Consider the following 16,979-nt stretch of genomic DNA (forward strand, 5'->3'; position numbering starts at 1 on the left):
GACTCAGAGTAACTGCTACAGAAAAAAGCAGTGGGAAATAAAAGAAACTGAACTGAAAAGGTCAAAGTTCTAGTCCTAATTCTTTAGCCTTCCTGTATTACACTGGATGAGCCTATTTATGCAGCCCACACCAGTCAACTAAGAAAGTATAAAGCTTCTTAAAAGATGTCTTCTCAACACTGTAGTACAACGCCCAGGGACAATCTCAAAAAAAACCAACAAATTTTAAGAACTTATTTTCAAAATCCACACTAGAAAACAGCCTTAACAGAAACTACTAATTAATAAGGATTTAGTATTTATTTACTGAAGTTACAGACACATTGCAAAATACACAAATCACTGCAGAATGTTGAACATCTAATTAACGTATCTGCTGGAATGTGACGTGTTACCTTATCTTCCAAGGCAGCCATCCTTTCCTTGAGATGAAGCTGAAGCCTTTCATTAGATTCAGACAGAAGCTTATCAACAGTTTCTGACAAACGTTTATTATGCTCTTCATTCATCTTCTCTCTCTGTCTAGCCTAAGATACATAAAAGCTACTGAAATAACTTAAAATTTACAATGCCTATAACAATTTCCAGGTTGTAAAAACAGTAAGCTTTCTTTAATCCAAATGCATTTTCTTTAGCAGAAATATTTTTCCAAAGGAATAAGGAATAGTGCATGCACCCCCATGACTAAGGGAGTGTAAGGGACACCTCAGACTTCAAAAACTGTTCCAAGATCAGAAGCTTGAAAATCTGAGCTTACACTTCAAGAAAAAGCAGATTTCAGAACCAATTCCATTATTTATAACCTAGGAACCAATTTTTCCATAGTCATTTAATTCAGCAAGTTTTTGATCTGTCTCCTCATCAGGAAGTACGACTAGCAATTAGGTATTTCCAAACATATTTGAAACTGACTGGAGACTTCCAGCTTTTTCTTGACATTTAAGGTTAGCCATAGTACAATGGCTCAAATCTCCCAACTATCAGCCAGCCTAAACTCTGGCTTTATTTTAGAGATGAGAAATAAAAACAGCTTTGCTGAATGATAGTCAGCCATGAAGGGGATTAGATTATTTCTTTCAGCTTTGTATCTTTGCCAAAAATTTGTACGGTACCCTTTGCAGTTCTTGATTCTTTTCTTCTAGCTGTGCTTCCATCTGTCTCAGTCGTTCCTCTATATTGCCATGTCTCTCCTCAGCCTGTCAATTTGAAAACAAAATTAGAATTTGGTTTTTTTTAAAAAAGGTTTCAGAAGCATAGAAACATTGAAGCACAATAACATATCTAACATGCTTTGCGCAACTGCCATTCATGGTAATACACAATGCAGAATAGATGCCTTTCTGTCGCTAAAAGGACCTAGTAAGAGTTCATATGGTAAGTAACAAAATGATGAAGCCTCTCATCTCCAAGTACCATGAATCAACTACTATTTGCAAATGAGCTTGCAACAGCAGAAGTTCATTCAAATCCCCAAGAATTAAAAAAAAAAAAAATTTAAATGCATTTTCAGCTTTTCCTCACTAGCCTAGACAATATGACCCTTTGTTAGTAATCATGACAAAGCAGAAAGCAGCAAGCAGAAACAAGGACTAATATACAAATTCTACCTTCCTAAGCTTGGTGGTAAGTTCCAATACTTTAGCATCTTTAGCAGCAGAGTTCCCAGGAGACAAAAGGTCAGACTACAGAGCCAGTTAGGGACAGGAAAGATAACAGGGAAAGAAATGAAACTGAGACTTGAAAACACACACAGGCACACTTGAAAAGGCTCATTTGTAGTTACTACATATAATTCTTCCGACTTCATTATCCCATTTGCAGCCTTCTAAAAATCTTAATATTAATGAGTACCATTACTTCCCTCTCTCCCCACATTCCTCACTTGGTTAACAGTGGAAGAAACTTGGGGTTCCCCCTTCAGAAATAGTTCTTGTTTTAGAAGATTTTATGCCTATTATTGATTAATTTTAATAAAAAGCAATACAATTATAATTCAGAGAGACATTTTCAAAACGTAACAGAGTTAACAGAAAACCTGCTCAAGTTCCAAAGAGCAGAAATTAAAAAAAAAAAATTACATTAGTGTGTGTTCATAGAGATGAACAGAAAAACGCAGAAAACAAGGAGAAACATTTTCTGAACTAGTTGGAGGAAAAACAGAAACACAATGTAACAAACCCAACAGTTTAAGAACAGATTTCTTGTAGCAGGACACCAACAGAGAAGAGAATCTTGAGGATACGGTCCAATTGACTCACCTTTGAAAGTGCTGCAACTCTCTGTGCCAGCTCAGCCTCCACCTCCGGCAAAGTTTCAGCTTTTCTCAAAGTCTGCTGCAGCTTTTGCTCAGCTAGTTCCAGTCGTTCTTGCAGTTGCCTATTCTTGTCTTCACTCTACACAGGATTATGATCAGCAAATGTTTAGCGTTAAAATGGTAATTAATTTTCGTCAGAAGAAGGTAAGGATACAGCTTACTGCCTTTACTAGACCTATGGAGAACAAACTGTCCAAAACTGCTTTCATAACCAAAGATGTGGCATCCTCCCCTTCGTTACATGAGACAACTTCTTCTCTACAAATTTTTTTCTGCAGACAATTTTGTGTATTCTGAAAGCAACTATATCGCCAAACATAGTTATGGTATGGGAAGCAGCACAGAACAAGTTGTGAATTTTCAATGTCAAGACTTTGAGTTACATCAAGGAAAAAATTCCTTCATATTTTAAATAACACTATGCATGTTACCACAAAATTTATTTTTATTTAAAATGTGTACAACTTCTTTTAAAAATTATACTAAAAGGGACTTCTCTTGTTGACTAAGAGTTGCCTGGCCTCCTCTAGTTAGAGTGAATGGCTAAACAACCATTTCTGGTTTTAAGTTGGATTACTTCATGTCAAGCATACATCAAATTTCCTCCCGCAGTAAGGCAACACTTACTTCTATTACAGGCTACAAAAATCACTACACAAATTTTAAAACTGTTTTAGCTTAGGATGAGTAATTCTCACACATGAAACTAAAGATGCTTGGATACACACATAGTAACTTAAAAATCCACAATTAATAGGGACAACAGCCCTGCTGCACCATGATCAAGTGCACCAAAATGCTCAAAACCATTTCCTCTCTCCAGTAAACTGTCTCATCTTCATTTCCAGGGTAAAATTCTGTACAACGCACTCCTCCAGTTACCAAAAAGCAATCGCTAACAATAGCACATTACAGATGATATTTATCTTCCTAAAAGCAAAGTGCTTTAGTACAGTATGTACATTGATTATTTCCATCAGTTTTATGCTGAGCAAAATGTACTTTATCTTATTTCAAATTACAACCTGTCGATGCATGGAGTCTTTAGTGGCAATTTCATTTTCAAGTTTATCATTGAGGTCATGCACAGATGTAGCTTCACGTTGTGCAGCGAGGTAGCGTTTCTCAAGAGTTGTAATTCTCTCTTCCATGTCTTCCTTTTGGGCCATAGTCTATGCAAGACACAAGTCAGAATTTAGAATGTAAGGGATAATTATTTAGTGATCAAACTGGGGGGGGGGAGGGAACCCACAAACCAAAAATAGTAATAATAAAAAATAAAAACCAGATAGACTCTGTTATTTCTCTGAATGAAGTAGAAAGAATAGTCTCACTTAGGCTTACAATTTCAATGACTTTTTTTTTTTTTTAAACAGTGAATGCTTAAAAAGATTGGTCTTTATTATATTACACCACAGATTTGCTACTTACCTTTCTAGTGGCACAAACACAGCAAATGTTTACTTCCCGGGGACAGTAAGAGTGTGTTCTTGGACTTAACTAAGCTCCCTTTCTATTTAATAAGGATACAGTACACTGCAATACACAGGACCTTGGAGATTAGTGACTGATCAGTAACAGGAACTGTCAATCACATCACTGAAATTAAAGTGATTCCTCAACCACATACATCTTTAAAAATAAAAAAAATCTAAACTTCACAAATAAGCTTAGCATTTATGACAAGATCAAGCATCTTTTCAAGAACCATCTTTTCAAGAACATGTTAAAGTTCGCAATGCTAAATCTCTAATTTAACATATTCATGAAGCATCTAGTTAGTCATAGATTTATTCTGAAGATGGATTTTCTTAAGCGGCTGGTCTTTTAAACAAAAAATAGCACCATCATGCTCTAAACAATTTTCTTCTCACCTATCAAACCAAAGACATTCAAAAGCATAAAGGTGTAACTGAGCACCAATGACACTGAAATATTATAAAGCAGTTGCATTTGTGACTACCCAAATTTTGACAGTTTATTCCTCACCTCTCGTACATCTCTCTGTAACTTTGTATTCATTTCTTCAGATTTTATTAAGTCTTTTCTAGCTGTGTCAAGATCTTCTTCCAGCTCTGTTACTCTGCTAGACAAAGCAGTAAGACGTTCTTTCATTTGTGTCTGCTCTTTGTTTTGCTTATCTATGACGTCTTGGAGTTCAATCACTTTAGCAAGGTTTTCATCATGGCATAAAGAACCATCAGAGGATCGCTATTAAACGGGGTGGGGGAAAAAAAGTATTTGCACATTATCCAGAAATTTAAAAAACAAACTCTTACTTATCTGTAAACACCCCTCCCCCAAGATAATTTTATTATTGGGTAGACTGCAAAAATTGAAATTGTGGTAACTGAGACTTTTTAATTAAATCATCACTCAAAACCCTTTTATTAGAGTTCAAAGTTAAAATATTATAGTTAATGGTTAAAAAAAATCAGACATCAGCTAAAAAAGTAAATAGCTGTACCTTCCCGTTTGTAGTTGGTGTATTTTCCTGTTCATGATTTATATCCAGCATCCCATCTGGAAGTGTTTTCTTCTGATTATTTTGCTCTTTCAGAATCATTAACTAAAAGAAAAGAAAAGTTTATATACATATGTTTCAAGTCAATTCCTTTCTCACTAATAATATAAGGAACAGCTGCAAAAGCAAAGGAGCAAAACAACAATTACTGATTCTACTGCAAGGTATGTATTAATAAAATGCGGCACAGGCACTCAAAAAACTTATGCCATTGCAACCCAAAAATTCTTATTTTAAAGCCACAGGAACTCTTTGTTGGGATTTTTGGGGGGGAGTTAGGGAGGTTAGGGTTTTTCTGTTTTTTCCTTTCCTGCTCTTTCAAAGTGACTAATTTAAAAATTATAGTTATCCCATTTGGTAAAAAACAAACAAACAAAAAAATCAAAACCAAGAAGTGAAAGTGAACCTTAATAACTGAATAAATTACTGTGTACAAATATTGACTAAACACCCACAATGCACACATGAAAACTTCTTTAAAAAAAACCAACCTCTTTATGCGTAGTACCTAGTTCTTCTTCCAATAAGCTACATCTTTCAAGTGCTACTCGTAACCTCTCCCTTACCTGAAAGAGTAATTTCAAATAATTTGAAATTGTTCAAATTAAAAAGAAATCAATTTCACTTATTGCCATGCTGCCATGCCCTTTCAGATAATAAATGACACTATTTCCATTACACTTAGAGACCTGCTTAATCTTGAGTCAGTACTAATTACAACATATGCTACAAAAAACCTTCTAGGGAAACAATGCATATCTTCAAATCTAGCTTTTCCTTTTTTTGTCATAAGCAAATCGTATCTCAACATGACCTGTACATTTAGGCAAGAATTAAACATATCCAGAATTTGCTTATCCTTTTGTAAGGCACAGAGTGTGTATGCTCTTGCTTATTTACAACACGGAAGAAGAGACAGAATTCTACTTAAAATAATTTGCCAGACTTTATATACAAGGGTCACAAAAGTTAGTCAAACTATGAGTTGGGAGCAAAATTCACAGTGAACTTCACCACTTGCATATCCTGCTGCCAACGTCAGGCACAACTAAAGGGCGGAGTTCCTTTAATTCAGCTTTATTTGATATTGCAGTGTAAGCAGATTCCTCTCCTCCTGTTCTCTCTAGTCCATTTCTTGTATTACATCATCAGAAGGCTAAATCCTGGTATTATACAGGTAAGCAAATGTATGCATTCCTGCAACAAATATATTGCCCCTGAACCATGCTTAGTTTACATTAGCACAGTTAATGAAGTACTAGAATAAACTACAGCACCTTGCTTTAGTGCAACATATTCATTCAGGAGGGCAGTTACTGATGCAGTTATAGCAAAGCCACTATCTTAATACAGAGAGAAGCTCAGAGACCCTGACTGCTGCAACTTTAGCACGAACAACTGCATGGTCCACACAAAAGAAAGAGGGGACAGGATGAGAAGATGTTAGCTACCATATTTAATTACCTTTTCATCAAGGGCTTTATGGTGTTCAAATAAAGATTTTAGTGCTTTGAGAACTTCTACTTCACTAGAAACTCCTGCTGGAGACTGAGCTTGTCTCTTCACAACAGTCATTCTGAGAGATCGCTCATGCCTGGAGACAAGACACTCCAAATGTTCCAGTAATAGCTAAAAAAAAAAAAAAAAAAAAAAAGAACAATGTTTATTCCTGTTCTGCATAGCTGCAGAAAACTTTGCCTCCTCAAACATCAAGTTTCCAAACTCCAAACCTGAGAGCCAAAGACTACTGCATCAAGCATAAGGACCTGTTTTTAACATTTCACCCGTGTCAGAAGAAGTTATATCAGAGCTAATGCATTTCCTAATTCTCTTTTTCAGTCTAGTTTTTAAATGAGGTTTCTACTTAACCAGGTCTTTTCAGTTCCGCCACCAATCTGAGGAACTGCATGCTTGTCAGAAGGATGTACATAGGAAATGCTCTAAATCAGAGAGCAACTGTTCTGCTGGCAGCAGTGTAAGCTTGCCCACTCTATTCCTCTGATCTCGGGTGTTGTAGGATTACAAAACTTTAACAAGAAAGCTGAACAACAGACAGCAGTGCAGTCTTACAAGCAGTATTTGGAGCTGTGCATAAGATTCCAAACTTCCTTAATCAACACACATTCGCACCTCCAGGGGGATTCATGTGCAAGTATCAGGGAAAACACACTTTTAGCTTTTCAAATTGAACATTCAATGTTTTCCTCCATGTAGTTGGATGCTTTAATAATGGTAATCTCAGAGAAGACAAGGAACTAACCCTGGTATTATTTCTTTCTGCTTTCAGTTCAGCGATTTCTTCTTCCCTTTCAAGCAGCTGCTCCCTGCATACATTTAGCTCTTTCGTAAGCGCTGCAAATTCCTGAAATAAACCAGACAAATATAAGCACATCAAGTATCGGGATATAGTGAGAGCAGATTCATAGGAACACTTGATGTGATTTCCTGAAGTATTCATTTCAGATGTCTAAAGCCAATACAGTTGCATTAGTCATGCTAAGCAGGCTTAAGTTCAAACACTTAAAACCGTTACACTGTCAAATGTAAAGATTAAAGATGTTTGACCAGTACTTTTGAGAACTTGTTTGTCTCTCAAGGCAATTATCTGAATTGGGGTATCCCTTGTAAGCAAAAGGGAAAAACCTATTTGTAATGCACTTTGTTATTGTTTCAAAAAGTTGTTGTTTGTTTTTTTTTAAATGACTGCTGAGGGAGACATGAAAAAACAAGAGCCCTAAGCAAAAACAGAACCCAGCAAATCATGACAAATTTCAAGTCAGTATTTAATTGTGAGAGACAATGTGTAACCCTGGCAGAACACACAGGTTACTTCTTCATAGTAACAGAGCATTCTTGAAGCTTCACCACTGGAGGACTCAGACCTTTATAGGTATTTATCTACTTAAGCTACACGCAGGGATTTAATTTATACCTACTTTTAAATCTCACAGAATGGAACTGAAACCGCCCTTTCCCTGTAGTCCTGCTAGAAATCTCGGAGGATTAGAATCAGAATTTTCTAGAAGCCGAGCCCTTGGGCTCAAAGCCCTCAAAAGGCTTTCCCTTCACATTCAGTAAAGCTTTCAGCAAACAAAACTGAACCAAAGTGAAATAGTACATGGAGTGAAGTCAACAGGGAACAGGAATTAAGCTAACTCACAGCAGTTACTGCATGTTTTTGAACACTGAGATTCGTCAAATTTAAAGACTATATTTCTAAATTTTTGGATTTCTGTCAGGAAGACACGATTGTACTGAATATCCGAGAGCGCCACCACATCCTAAACTATTTCCACTCTATCAACAGCCTCACTGAAAATACTCAACATAAAAGGCATTTAATCTTTCTATCAACTCAGTGAGCATACTCTGGATAGAATAAAAGATACAACTATACACCACATTCATAAGCAAATACTGAGCCTAACCTTATCTACCTACTTACTCTCGCAAAATTTAAGTTGTAATCTGAACCACATTAGAAATTATTAACAGTAAGCGTGAATGTGAACAAGTCCATGCTTTACAAGAGAGCTTTGTAGGAAACGGGAAAGAAAACCCTCTTGTGTTATCAATGCAACTTAGGATGTGAAAATAAATACGTTATCGGTCATTCCAATGGCCGGTGAACACTTCAGAACCTCTTGTATAAGAAAGCATTGAAACACTAGTAAATAAATTAGTCGTCTTTATTGTCTAAAATAAGGAAAACACTCTAATAAACAAGCATCACGTCTAATAAACAGTAGATCAGTATAGCTGAACTGGTGATGATCAAGACAAGATGAACAAGACAAATGGCTAAGAAGAACGTACTGTGGCAACACACTGTGCACACAAATGCTGCTTCTCTAAATTTTCCAAATTCTGCAAGATATACTGCTTAACAGACAGTAGCTGCGTATCAAGTAAAAGCTTAAGATAGAGCTGTTTTGCAGTAAAATTCAAAGTGACAGAAAACACATGCTTAAAAACAAAAGGACACATCAACTAATGACACTAGCACATCTGCAAATTCTAACACGCAGCTAAAATAAGCAGACATAGTCAAAAGACACTATCTGCAAATTCCAAGATTAGTTTGGTAAACTTTATTCTGAAACATACACGTGATTGAAAAGACAAAAAAATATGTTGCGCAACATATACCTACAGTGAACTCTTTGGAATTACTAATGTATTAGGCTTTTAAAGGTTGCTATGAAAAAGATAGTAACACCACCATCACAGATGCAGAATCCATCTCCATAATCCCTCTTCCTAAATAAAAATCTGCTCATTGGAAAAAAGATTCGGTATAGTCCCCCTAGTTAATCAGCAAATCACTGCAAAAAAAGCCTTAATTTCTTTCCTTTTTCAATTGCTAAAAAAAAAAAAAAAAATTATTTCCTTAACACACTTGATAATTATGCTCACATAAATATTTCACTGCAGTATTTCATTTGCATCCTTAAAAAAAACCCTGGCCTATTATTTTCAAGTAAAAATCCCTACAAATACACTTATTAAAACAACCTGGTCTGTAAATAAAGCTACTGGAACTTTTAAATACACAAAGCAAACTACAAAAGATTCCTGAGTACAAGGTAAACCAAGAAACAAAAAAACCTACTTCAAGCTTCACAGAAGCTGACGGAAAAATTGACTCTACTATGAGCTTTCCCTGCAGAACACTCCTTCGTGTCCCAACTTTTCCTGTACTTCCAATATCCCACCCACGGGAGCTTCCAAGACTCCCAGACAACTGACAGCACACATCCCTTTTGCTCCAATACAAGCTTAGGTAAAGCAGAACGCGATTCCAAAGTCGCAGTTCTTCACAGGCCTTCCCTACTTATCTTTATGTATTAGATAATTATGTACTACTGAAACTACTAGAAGTACCAATAGACTCAAAGTATTCACATAAGAGCTTGATATGAACGGATTTTCTTGGTGGTTTTTTGCCCTTTTGAAAACAAATAATGAAAAAAAAACCTTAAAATGACAACATCAACATTTACAAGCATAGACATTACACAATTCTCCAAAGGACAGCGGACTGACATGGAAAGTTCTTATTTTTCCGGTTTCTACCTCAAGTCTTGAGAACCAGATAAAGAAAGCCGTAAGGACTACCAGACACTGTTTCGTCATCCCTTCTCAACTTAAAAATCACTGTACAGCACTAATACACATTTTGTTATCCTAGACACATATGAGCTTCATCTTCTGAAAAACAGCTGTATATTTGAAAGGAAGTCTATTTGCTCTTCAAATGATTATAGTACATACAGTTCTATTCCATTGCATACTTCTGTGCAAATATAAATTGCAGCACAAATATATCGTAATTATGACACGAACCATCGCACTGTCAGGTGACCCAAAAAGAACAGTGCACACAGGAATTTATATTGCTGCTGCATAAACAGACTGACACGTATTTCTGGCATTGCTTAATACTTCCATTGCTGTTTGTTTTGACAAAATATACTTGCTTTGAGTCCCATGAGCTGCCTAAGAAAGAACACTTGAATGTCCTTAGTTTCAGGTGACACTGCCAAAAGGCATGTCCTTTCTCGTTTTAATACTTACCTTCAACAGTAGACAATTTGTGATTTCCTCAAGCAGGTCAAAAGGAGAGAAACTATTTGTAACTTTAGCATCTCAAAAAAGCTTGAGTTGTCTCAATTTCTTCCTTGGCATTAGATGAACGTACAGAAAGAATTAAAGGAAAAAGAAAAATCCTGAGAAACTTTTCTACTTATCCACAAAGTTGTATTACTTATTCTGTAATTAAGGACAAGATTGAGAGCATCAGAACAAAGTTCTGCTCTGCTTCTGATTGCCATCAAAATAATAAGTACCCAACTCTGAGGACTGACAAGAATGGAACTCAGAATAAGCACTTTAGAGCACGTACAAGAAAGAGTTGGAGAGCGACGAATATGCTAGGTAAATATCCCCTGTTGATTAGAACATACTGACAAACACTCGTACTCTATACTAAACTGAAATGTTTACTGAGGAAAGTAACTTTCTGAACCAACTGAATCATTCCAAACATGACACTCTTGCTACCAGAAATAAATACTCTCAACAAAAAACTAAATTAAGAGAAAGTAAGTTTGCTGTTGTTCAGTAATACATTTTCTGTGGTTTTTTTTTTTCCCCACAAACTCCATGAATTTTTAAAGCAAGAGCATTTCTTCTACCTCAACCTTCAGAACTGACCTTCAACCTTTAATATTTTAGAGGCTGCAACACAAACACCCTTCCAAAAGTTGGATCAGCTGGTGTCTAGCTGTCATCTAGCTGTCAAGCCTGTACATTTCTGATGTCCGAGCTGACAGCCACTTGGTTACTTGTGAGATCTCGGTCCAGGCACATTACAGCTGTCAGGGAACAGGTTCTCTTCATGTTTATTACAAGCATAATTTGTAGGTTCCATTGATAGTACATCACAAACCAATAAATGCTACATGACAGGAAAGACAGTATTTAACTTAGGGAAAAACTTGAAAGAAACAGAAGTAATCCCTGAAAGTCTATTAACACAAGCTGTGTACTAGGGATGCTCTTTGCTACTATGACTGCAGACAAAGGACTGTAAGTTTGCTTGGGATTTGCTCAAGCAACAAAATTCATTCCACTATAAAACACAACACCACTCTTGAGTACATAAGGATTAATGGATTAGAGGCAAAAAGATGACCAGAAAGCTTATTTAAAGGATGAAAAGATGTTAAAAAAGAAACATATTTTAAATTCATCAAAGAAAATATTATTAAATACTATTAAAGTAGTATCTTCTGGCAATACAAGGATGAAGATGCAACTGTTGCATCTTTAGGAACATCTCTGCCAAAAATATGTGAGTGGAATTTATCTGTTTAATCTCCAAGTAATATTTTGTTTTACTGTTAACATTCTGTTCTGTAGCCTGCATATCAAACAACCCACGCAAAAAACTGAGAAGCTGAAGAGAGCATGAGAAGAACAACCAGGGAAAGTGCAGGCCATCAGGGATGAGAAAATGAGGGAATCTGAGATAAGTTTCCATCATGCTATTTACATTACATATAAACCACAATTATTGCAAATGATGCATGCATGAAAGTGACATGCATACAGTCTTAAACAAAACAATCAAAGAAAACCTAAATATCTAAGCTTCACAGGGTATTTCACAGCCACTTCATCTTAAACCTAAGGGTTTTAGGTAGCACACAGTGACCGGTATCCCCAATATATTTGGAAGTTCCTAGCAAGTGAATTTTTGTACCTATTAAGTCACACCAGTTTAGCTTTTTATTTTTAAGCTAACAGATTTATGAAATAATTCAAGGGTATTTAGAGTTAAAACTGAAAAGAATTGACATGTACTAATCATTAAATCCAGCCTTCCAAGAAAACACAGTTACACACACTTTAACAGCAACAAATCCAGGAGAAACACCAACACAAATTGTGCTTTGCCTGTTCAGCATAATAAATTAGATTGCTTTCAGCCTTTCCATATCTCTGGCCTGTGCTAATGGGAAAGAGAAAACAGTCTATAGCCTGTAAAGAAAAATATTTTGGTTTTCACCTAGTGAAATTAATGTCCAGTAAGTATCAAGCAGCCTGGATTTTCCAACCTGGAAACATAAAACTTATTTCAAGCGTTAAGAGCATCAGTTCTATGAAATAAGTTTATCTTTTGATCTCAAAAATCCCAACAATTTAAAAGGGACTGTAAGAAAATACTTAAAGTAATATTAAAATACAGTTATGTCAAACTCCTGCGTTTCGGAGCACTGAAAGGTTTTCCATGCTCAAAGTAGTTGTTTTTTCAACTAGAGCTAACTACTGGCCAGAGTAAGCTTATAATACAATTAATGTATCGACCTCCTTTCCTATTTCTGCTTTTGCATAAGATGTTTTATAACTCAAAAGACCACTACCAAAACACAGGTGCAGATTTCTTTACTATTAAAAAAATCCTCACGTTCCAACTAGTGGCATTGAGATATTTTAAAACATGTAATACCACCTTTGGTCAACTCTCAGAAATTTATGTTTTCCTTGACTCAAAAAAACATATCTTTTCTTTCTCTAGCAAAAACTGTAACACTGCATGAAAACACTCAAATGAATATTGCTGCCAGCTGATGGTCAGTGACTAATACTAAACCCAAGTAACTTCTTATCATTCCAGCCCTCTTTTTTAGTACGGTATTCTTCAAGCTTACTTCTTGGATTGACCTATCTAGGCTTTGTCATTAACGCTGCTCAATCCTAAACAGGCAATTAAGTTTTAAAGTATTTACAGTTGCATAATTATTATCCAGTTATTGCTCTGGAATGAAACTCAGTTTCCAGTCCACTTTGGAGCTGAAATCAACTGCCTAGCGTTTGACAAGTAATGAGCAAAAGAACTCTTAACTCACAGCCAGTAGGTACCAAACATATGCCCAAGAGCAAAATGGCAAAGCTTATAGTAAGACCAAGTCTCCATGGTAATAAATAGGTTTCCAGTTACCATCCCGAGCGAGTTGCTTAAATTTATGTGCAGTGTTCACTGAGCCTGAACTACAAAGCACTAAATCTGGACTTCATTGCTAGGAGCTTTCAGGAAGCGCTGCGTGTTGACGTGCAAGAAAACATAAATGAAGACGGGTGGTATTTGGCAGCTTTGCAAGAAGAATGCAGAAGTAACAGGAAAAGGGAGGTAGAAACACACCAGTTCCATGTTCTCCCTCCTGTATCTCCCCTTCCCTGATCTAACACATTTCTGACAGACATTTCCGGGGGGAGGGGGGGTGGTGGTGTGGTGGGTAAAAGTACCGGAACCCAAACATGGCTGGATTCAGCCTCTCACTCCTTGAAGGATCACAGGTCTTCCTTTCACCACATTAATCAATGCTCAAACGTTATACACGCTACAGAACAGTTTGGAAAGCGAGCCTGTAAACCCTAGTACACAGAACAAAGCATAGGTCGAAGACAAGCCAACAGGAGCCGCCTACACTCAAATCATTAACTACAGCCTGTATAAACCACTCAGACTAGCAAAATCATTACCGCCTATACTCTTGCATTTAATTCTCTAAACCCAGCAAAACAGTGCTGTTACGTATACAAGACTAGGGGCAAAGCCTCATCCAAAAATGTGTCATCACTGGAGAGTCAACAATCACTGATTATATACCGTGCTTTGCACTGCAAGGTACACATGCTGATCTCCAAGCATCTTCCAAGCTCCACCATTAATTAGACCTACATACAACACAGTGAATACAAGAGTCACATATGCAACAAATGGTATCTACAAGACTGTTAGCTGGTAACGTGCTGGAAGTCAAAACTAAGCCACAGCTGCATCCTACAACTTCTTCGTAGGTCTGTGAAATTAAGGAAAGAGAACATGAAGTTGTTTAAACAAGTCAGAAAATTTCATCCAGCTACTCCTCTTTTGGTCTAACAACTCACAGTTTGCCAAGCATCTTCCTGTAGGGCAACTAGCCTTGCGGTCACTGAAAGATTAAGAATCCATAATTTCTCCAGGTAGTTTGTTAATCTTTTCATCGACCTTAACAAATCATTGCCAGCATCTGACGCTTGTTCAGATTATGGTAGATCACACAGGGTATATTTTCAGTTAACCCAGAGTGGACACTACCCATTTTCACCATAGCCTTTTTAACATAGACTTTTGATGTGTATCAAAGATTACACATCGAACAAGTGAACAACTACACCAAAGTACTTATTTCTTCCCAAAGGCTTTCCCCAAATACTCAACTAGGGGGGCGAACCCTGCAACTTAACAGCATGCACAGAGGATTAACGAGAAATGAACAAACTGAACACTAACTAGAAACACTATTTTTTTTCTCTTGTCTTTGTAAAACACTTTTAAAATGTTGTCCCCACTCAGGCGACACTGTGAATCTTCTGAGTAAAGCAGTCCGAAAGTAGAACCATTACAACAGCCGTAAGGTAACAGCTGCCTAGCAGCAAGCATAGGAAATACAGAAACGCTCTTCAGACTTGCATGAAACTTAGCATCTATTCATATGCAATGGTGGCAGAAAGCCTTCTTCCATCACACGGCTAGAATCTTTTCACTGTGGTGGTCATGCAAAGAGTTCCACCTTAACTGCTCTTGGATGCACATGAAAATATCTCCTGAAAGGGCAGATATGGCACGAAAGTATTCAAAACCACACCGACCTTGTTCAACCGGGAAAAACGTGCAAGATCAGCTAAAATATGTATCAGGAAAAATTTAGTCATCATTGAAAAACAGGCTTTTCAGTTTGGGATGTGTCTGGCTACTTTGTGCAGAACTGTGACTGCTGAGACTGGTCAGTAACAGAGTAATCCTTTCCAATACTGTAACAGTCCAAGTACCAATATTTCAGAAGAATAGTTTACCTTAACACAGAAACAAGTTTACAATACTTGGGGGGTGTTAGAAAAACAAATGCCTCTCAGTTACACTCTGAATCCGTGAATTCTAAGGGTTTCACAATATGAATTACCACATGCCTGTACCCCTAGCCTAGTCTATTTTGATTAGTAACTAATACAGTAAGTAGTAGCACAACTTCTTACTTGTAGCTTTAGGCATCTCCATTTTTGGAGTCCATGTCAGTGAAGAAACCTACCCACACCCATACCCACTATGGCAAAAGGAGAATACAGTTGTACTTAATTAAAGAGGAAGAATCTTGCATTACCAGTTTGACAAGATATGGGACAAAACCAGTCTCCATCTTTAATATGACACTATAAAGATTTCATTGAAGTTTTTCCTCTCCACATAAAGTTGGTCAGGATTTCCTGGGATCCCATACAGGTTTTCACAGCATACAATGCTCCTCAAAGATGCCAAACCGTAGAACAACTGCAAGATACGCTGAGAAAGTTTAACAAGTTCACTGTTTTTCCTGGGACCCCCCATTATGCAGGCTAAGCAGCTACTACAAAAGCTATAGCAAGATCTTTTAAATTGTAAACAACACTGAACTGTCAGTTTCCTTGGGCGAGGAAAAAAAAAATTATTTTTCTGTATGACAACTCCAAACATACTGCACTCACAAGATATAGCACAATTCTGGCTCAGCTGACATTTAATATTAAATTCCTATAACTTTTATGAATTAAAACTTATTTGATCCTAAATACTGAATTCTCGTGTTTAAAAAATTAATTCCTTACATGACTAATACTTGACTATTTTTTAGAAATAGACCCAGGACAAGATCCTTCATGCATGATTACTTCAGTGACAAGATACTTCTGCTTGCAAAAACTGTAAGTAGCAGCTGATGCACTGCCCTGCCCTATTCTAATCATTCATCTTGGCCTTAGTTGTCAGGTTTAGTTCTGTGGCCAGTAGGTGTAAAGTACGTTTTTCACACTATGTTAAAAGGGAGTGCTTGGGAATATCTGAATAAGGCTGGCCAAGCCATCCTCATTAAACAAGCATCAACATGTACTTCCCCCTCACTGCTCTCCTATTTTTTTTATATATATATTTTTTTTTTTGCCAAGTGATGAACAGTTCAGTCTTATAATTTCAAACTTGTTTAAGCAAGTAATACTCAATGAGGACAGACACATGCCTTCAGCAGGAAATTCAACTTACAGGCTCTTTACATTTTGTTTTTCTCTTTCTTTGTACCCTGTCACCCCAGTTTACATGCTAAGTGAATTTACTGGGCTAACTGAAGCTAAATATATCCAAATCTGCAATAGTTGGACTAAATGCAACTGGACCATTCCATGGAAAAGTTGCTTGATTTTTACAAATAAAGGCAACTCTAAAGCCCATGCAAAAAGAGTAGAGTCTCAGGTCTTACAACAGACAAGTCTGGTATTTAAACACAGAAAAACTTAACTCGGCAACATAGATTAAGTGTCAAAGAGTTGTTTTAAGGGGTTTTTTTAAGCTTTTTTTAATGTTCAAAGTAATTTTTTGTCTGCCACAAAAGATATCCATAATTAACAGTTCCAAACTTCATAACTACCTGAACCCAAAAAGCATGTTACATCACAGAACAAAACCAGGGATATGAATAATGCTAAAAGGCAGGGAAGGGAGGTAAAAAAAAAAAAAAAAAAGAAAAGGAAGAGATGAGGACAGCGTGTTAATATGCTGTAACCAGT

The 16,979-nt window shown here is 36.6% G+C and overlaps 1 protein-coding gene across 9 annotated transcripts in view; it reads right to left on the reverse strand.

Annotated features, from left to right (window-relative positions):
* The window catches only part of PPFIA1 (PPFI scaffold protein A1), a 61,098-nt gene that overhangs the window by 31,947 nt on the left and 12,172 nt on the right, over nt 1–16,979 (reverse strand). For all 9 annotated transcript variants that reach the window (XM_076343782.1, XM_076343784.1, XM_076343781.1 and 6 more), the window contains exons 3-11: nt 7,099–7,200; nt 6,303–6,467; nt 5,330–5,404; nt 4,782–4,883; nt 4,304–4,525; nt 3,340–3,486; nt 2,259–2,393; nt 1,113–1,196; nt 396–527 (exon numbers count right to left, since the gene is read on the reverse strand). In XM_076343782.1, the coding sequence (XP_076199897.1) occupies nt 396–527; nt 1,113–1,196; nt 2,259–2,393; nt 3,340–3,486; nt 4,304–4,525; nt 4,782–4,883; nt 5,330–5,404; nt 6,303–6,467; nt 7,099–7,200 (1,164 nt within the window). The remainder of the gene's footprint in view (nt 1–395; nt 528–1,112; nt 1,197–2,258; nt 2,394–3,339; nt 3,487–4,303; nt 4,526–4,781; nt 4,884–5,329; nt 5,405–6,302; nt 6,468–7,098; nt 7,201–16,979) is intronic.

Source organism: Aptenodytes patagonicus, chromosome 7 (assembly GCF_965638725.1).
Source record: "Aptenodytes patagonicus chromosome 7, bAptPat1.pri.cur, whole genome shotgun sequence".
In the NCBI taxonomy this organism is placed as follows: domain Eukaryota; kingdom Metazoa; phylum Chordata; class Aves; order Sphenisciformes; family Spheniscidae; genus Aptenodytes; species Aptenodytes patagonicus.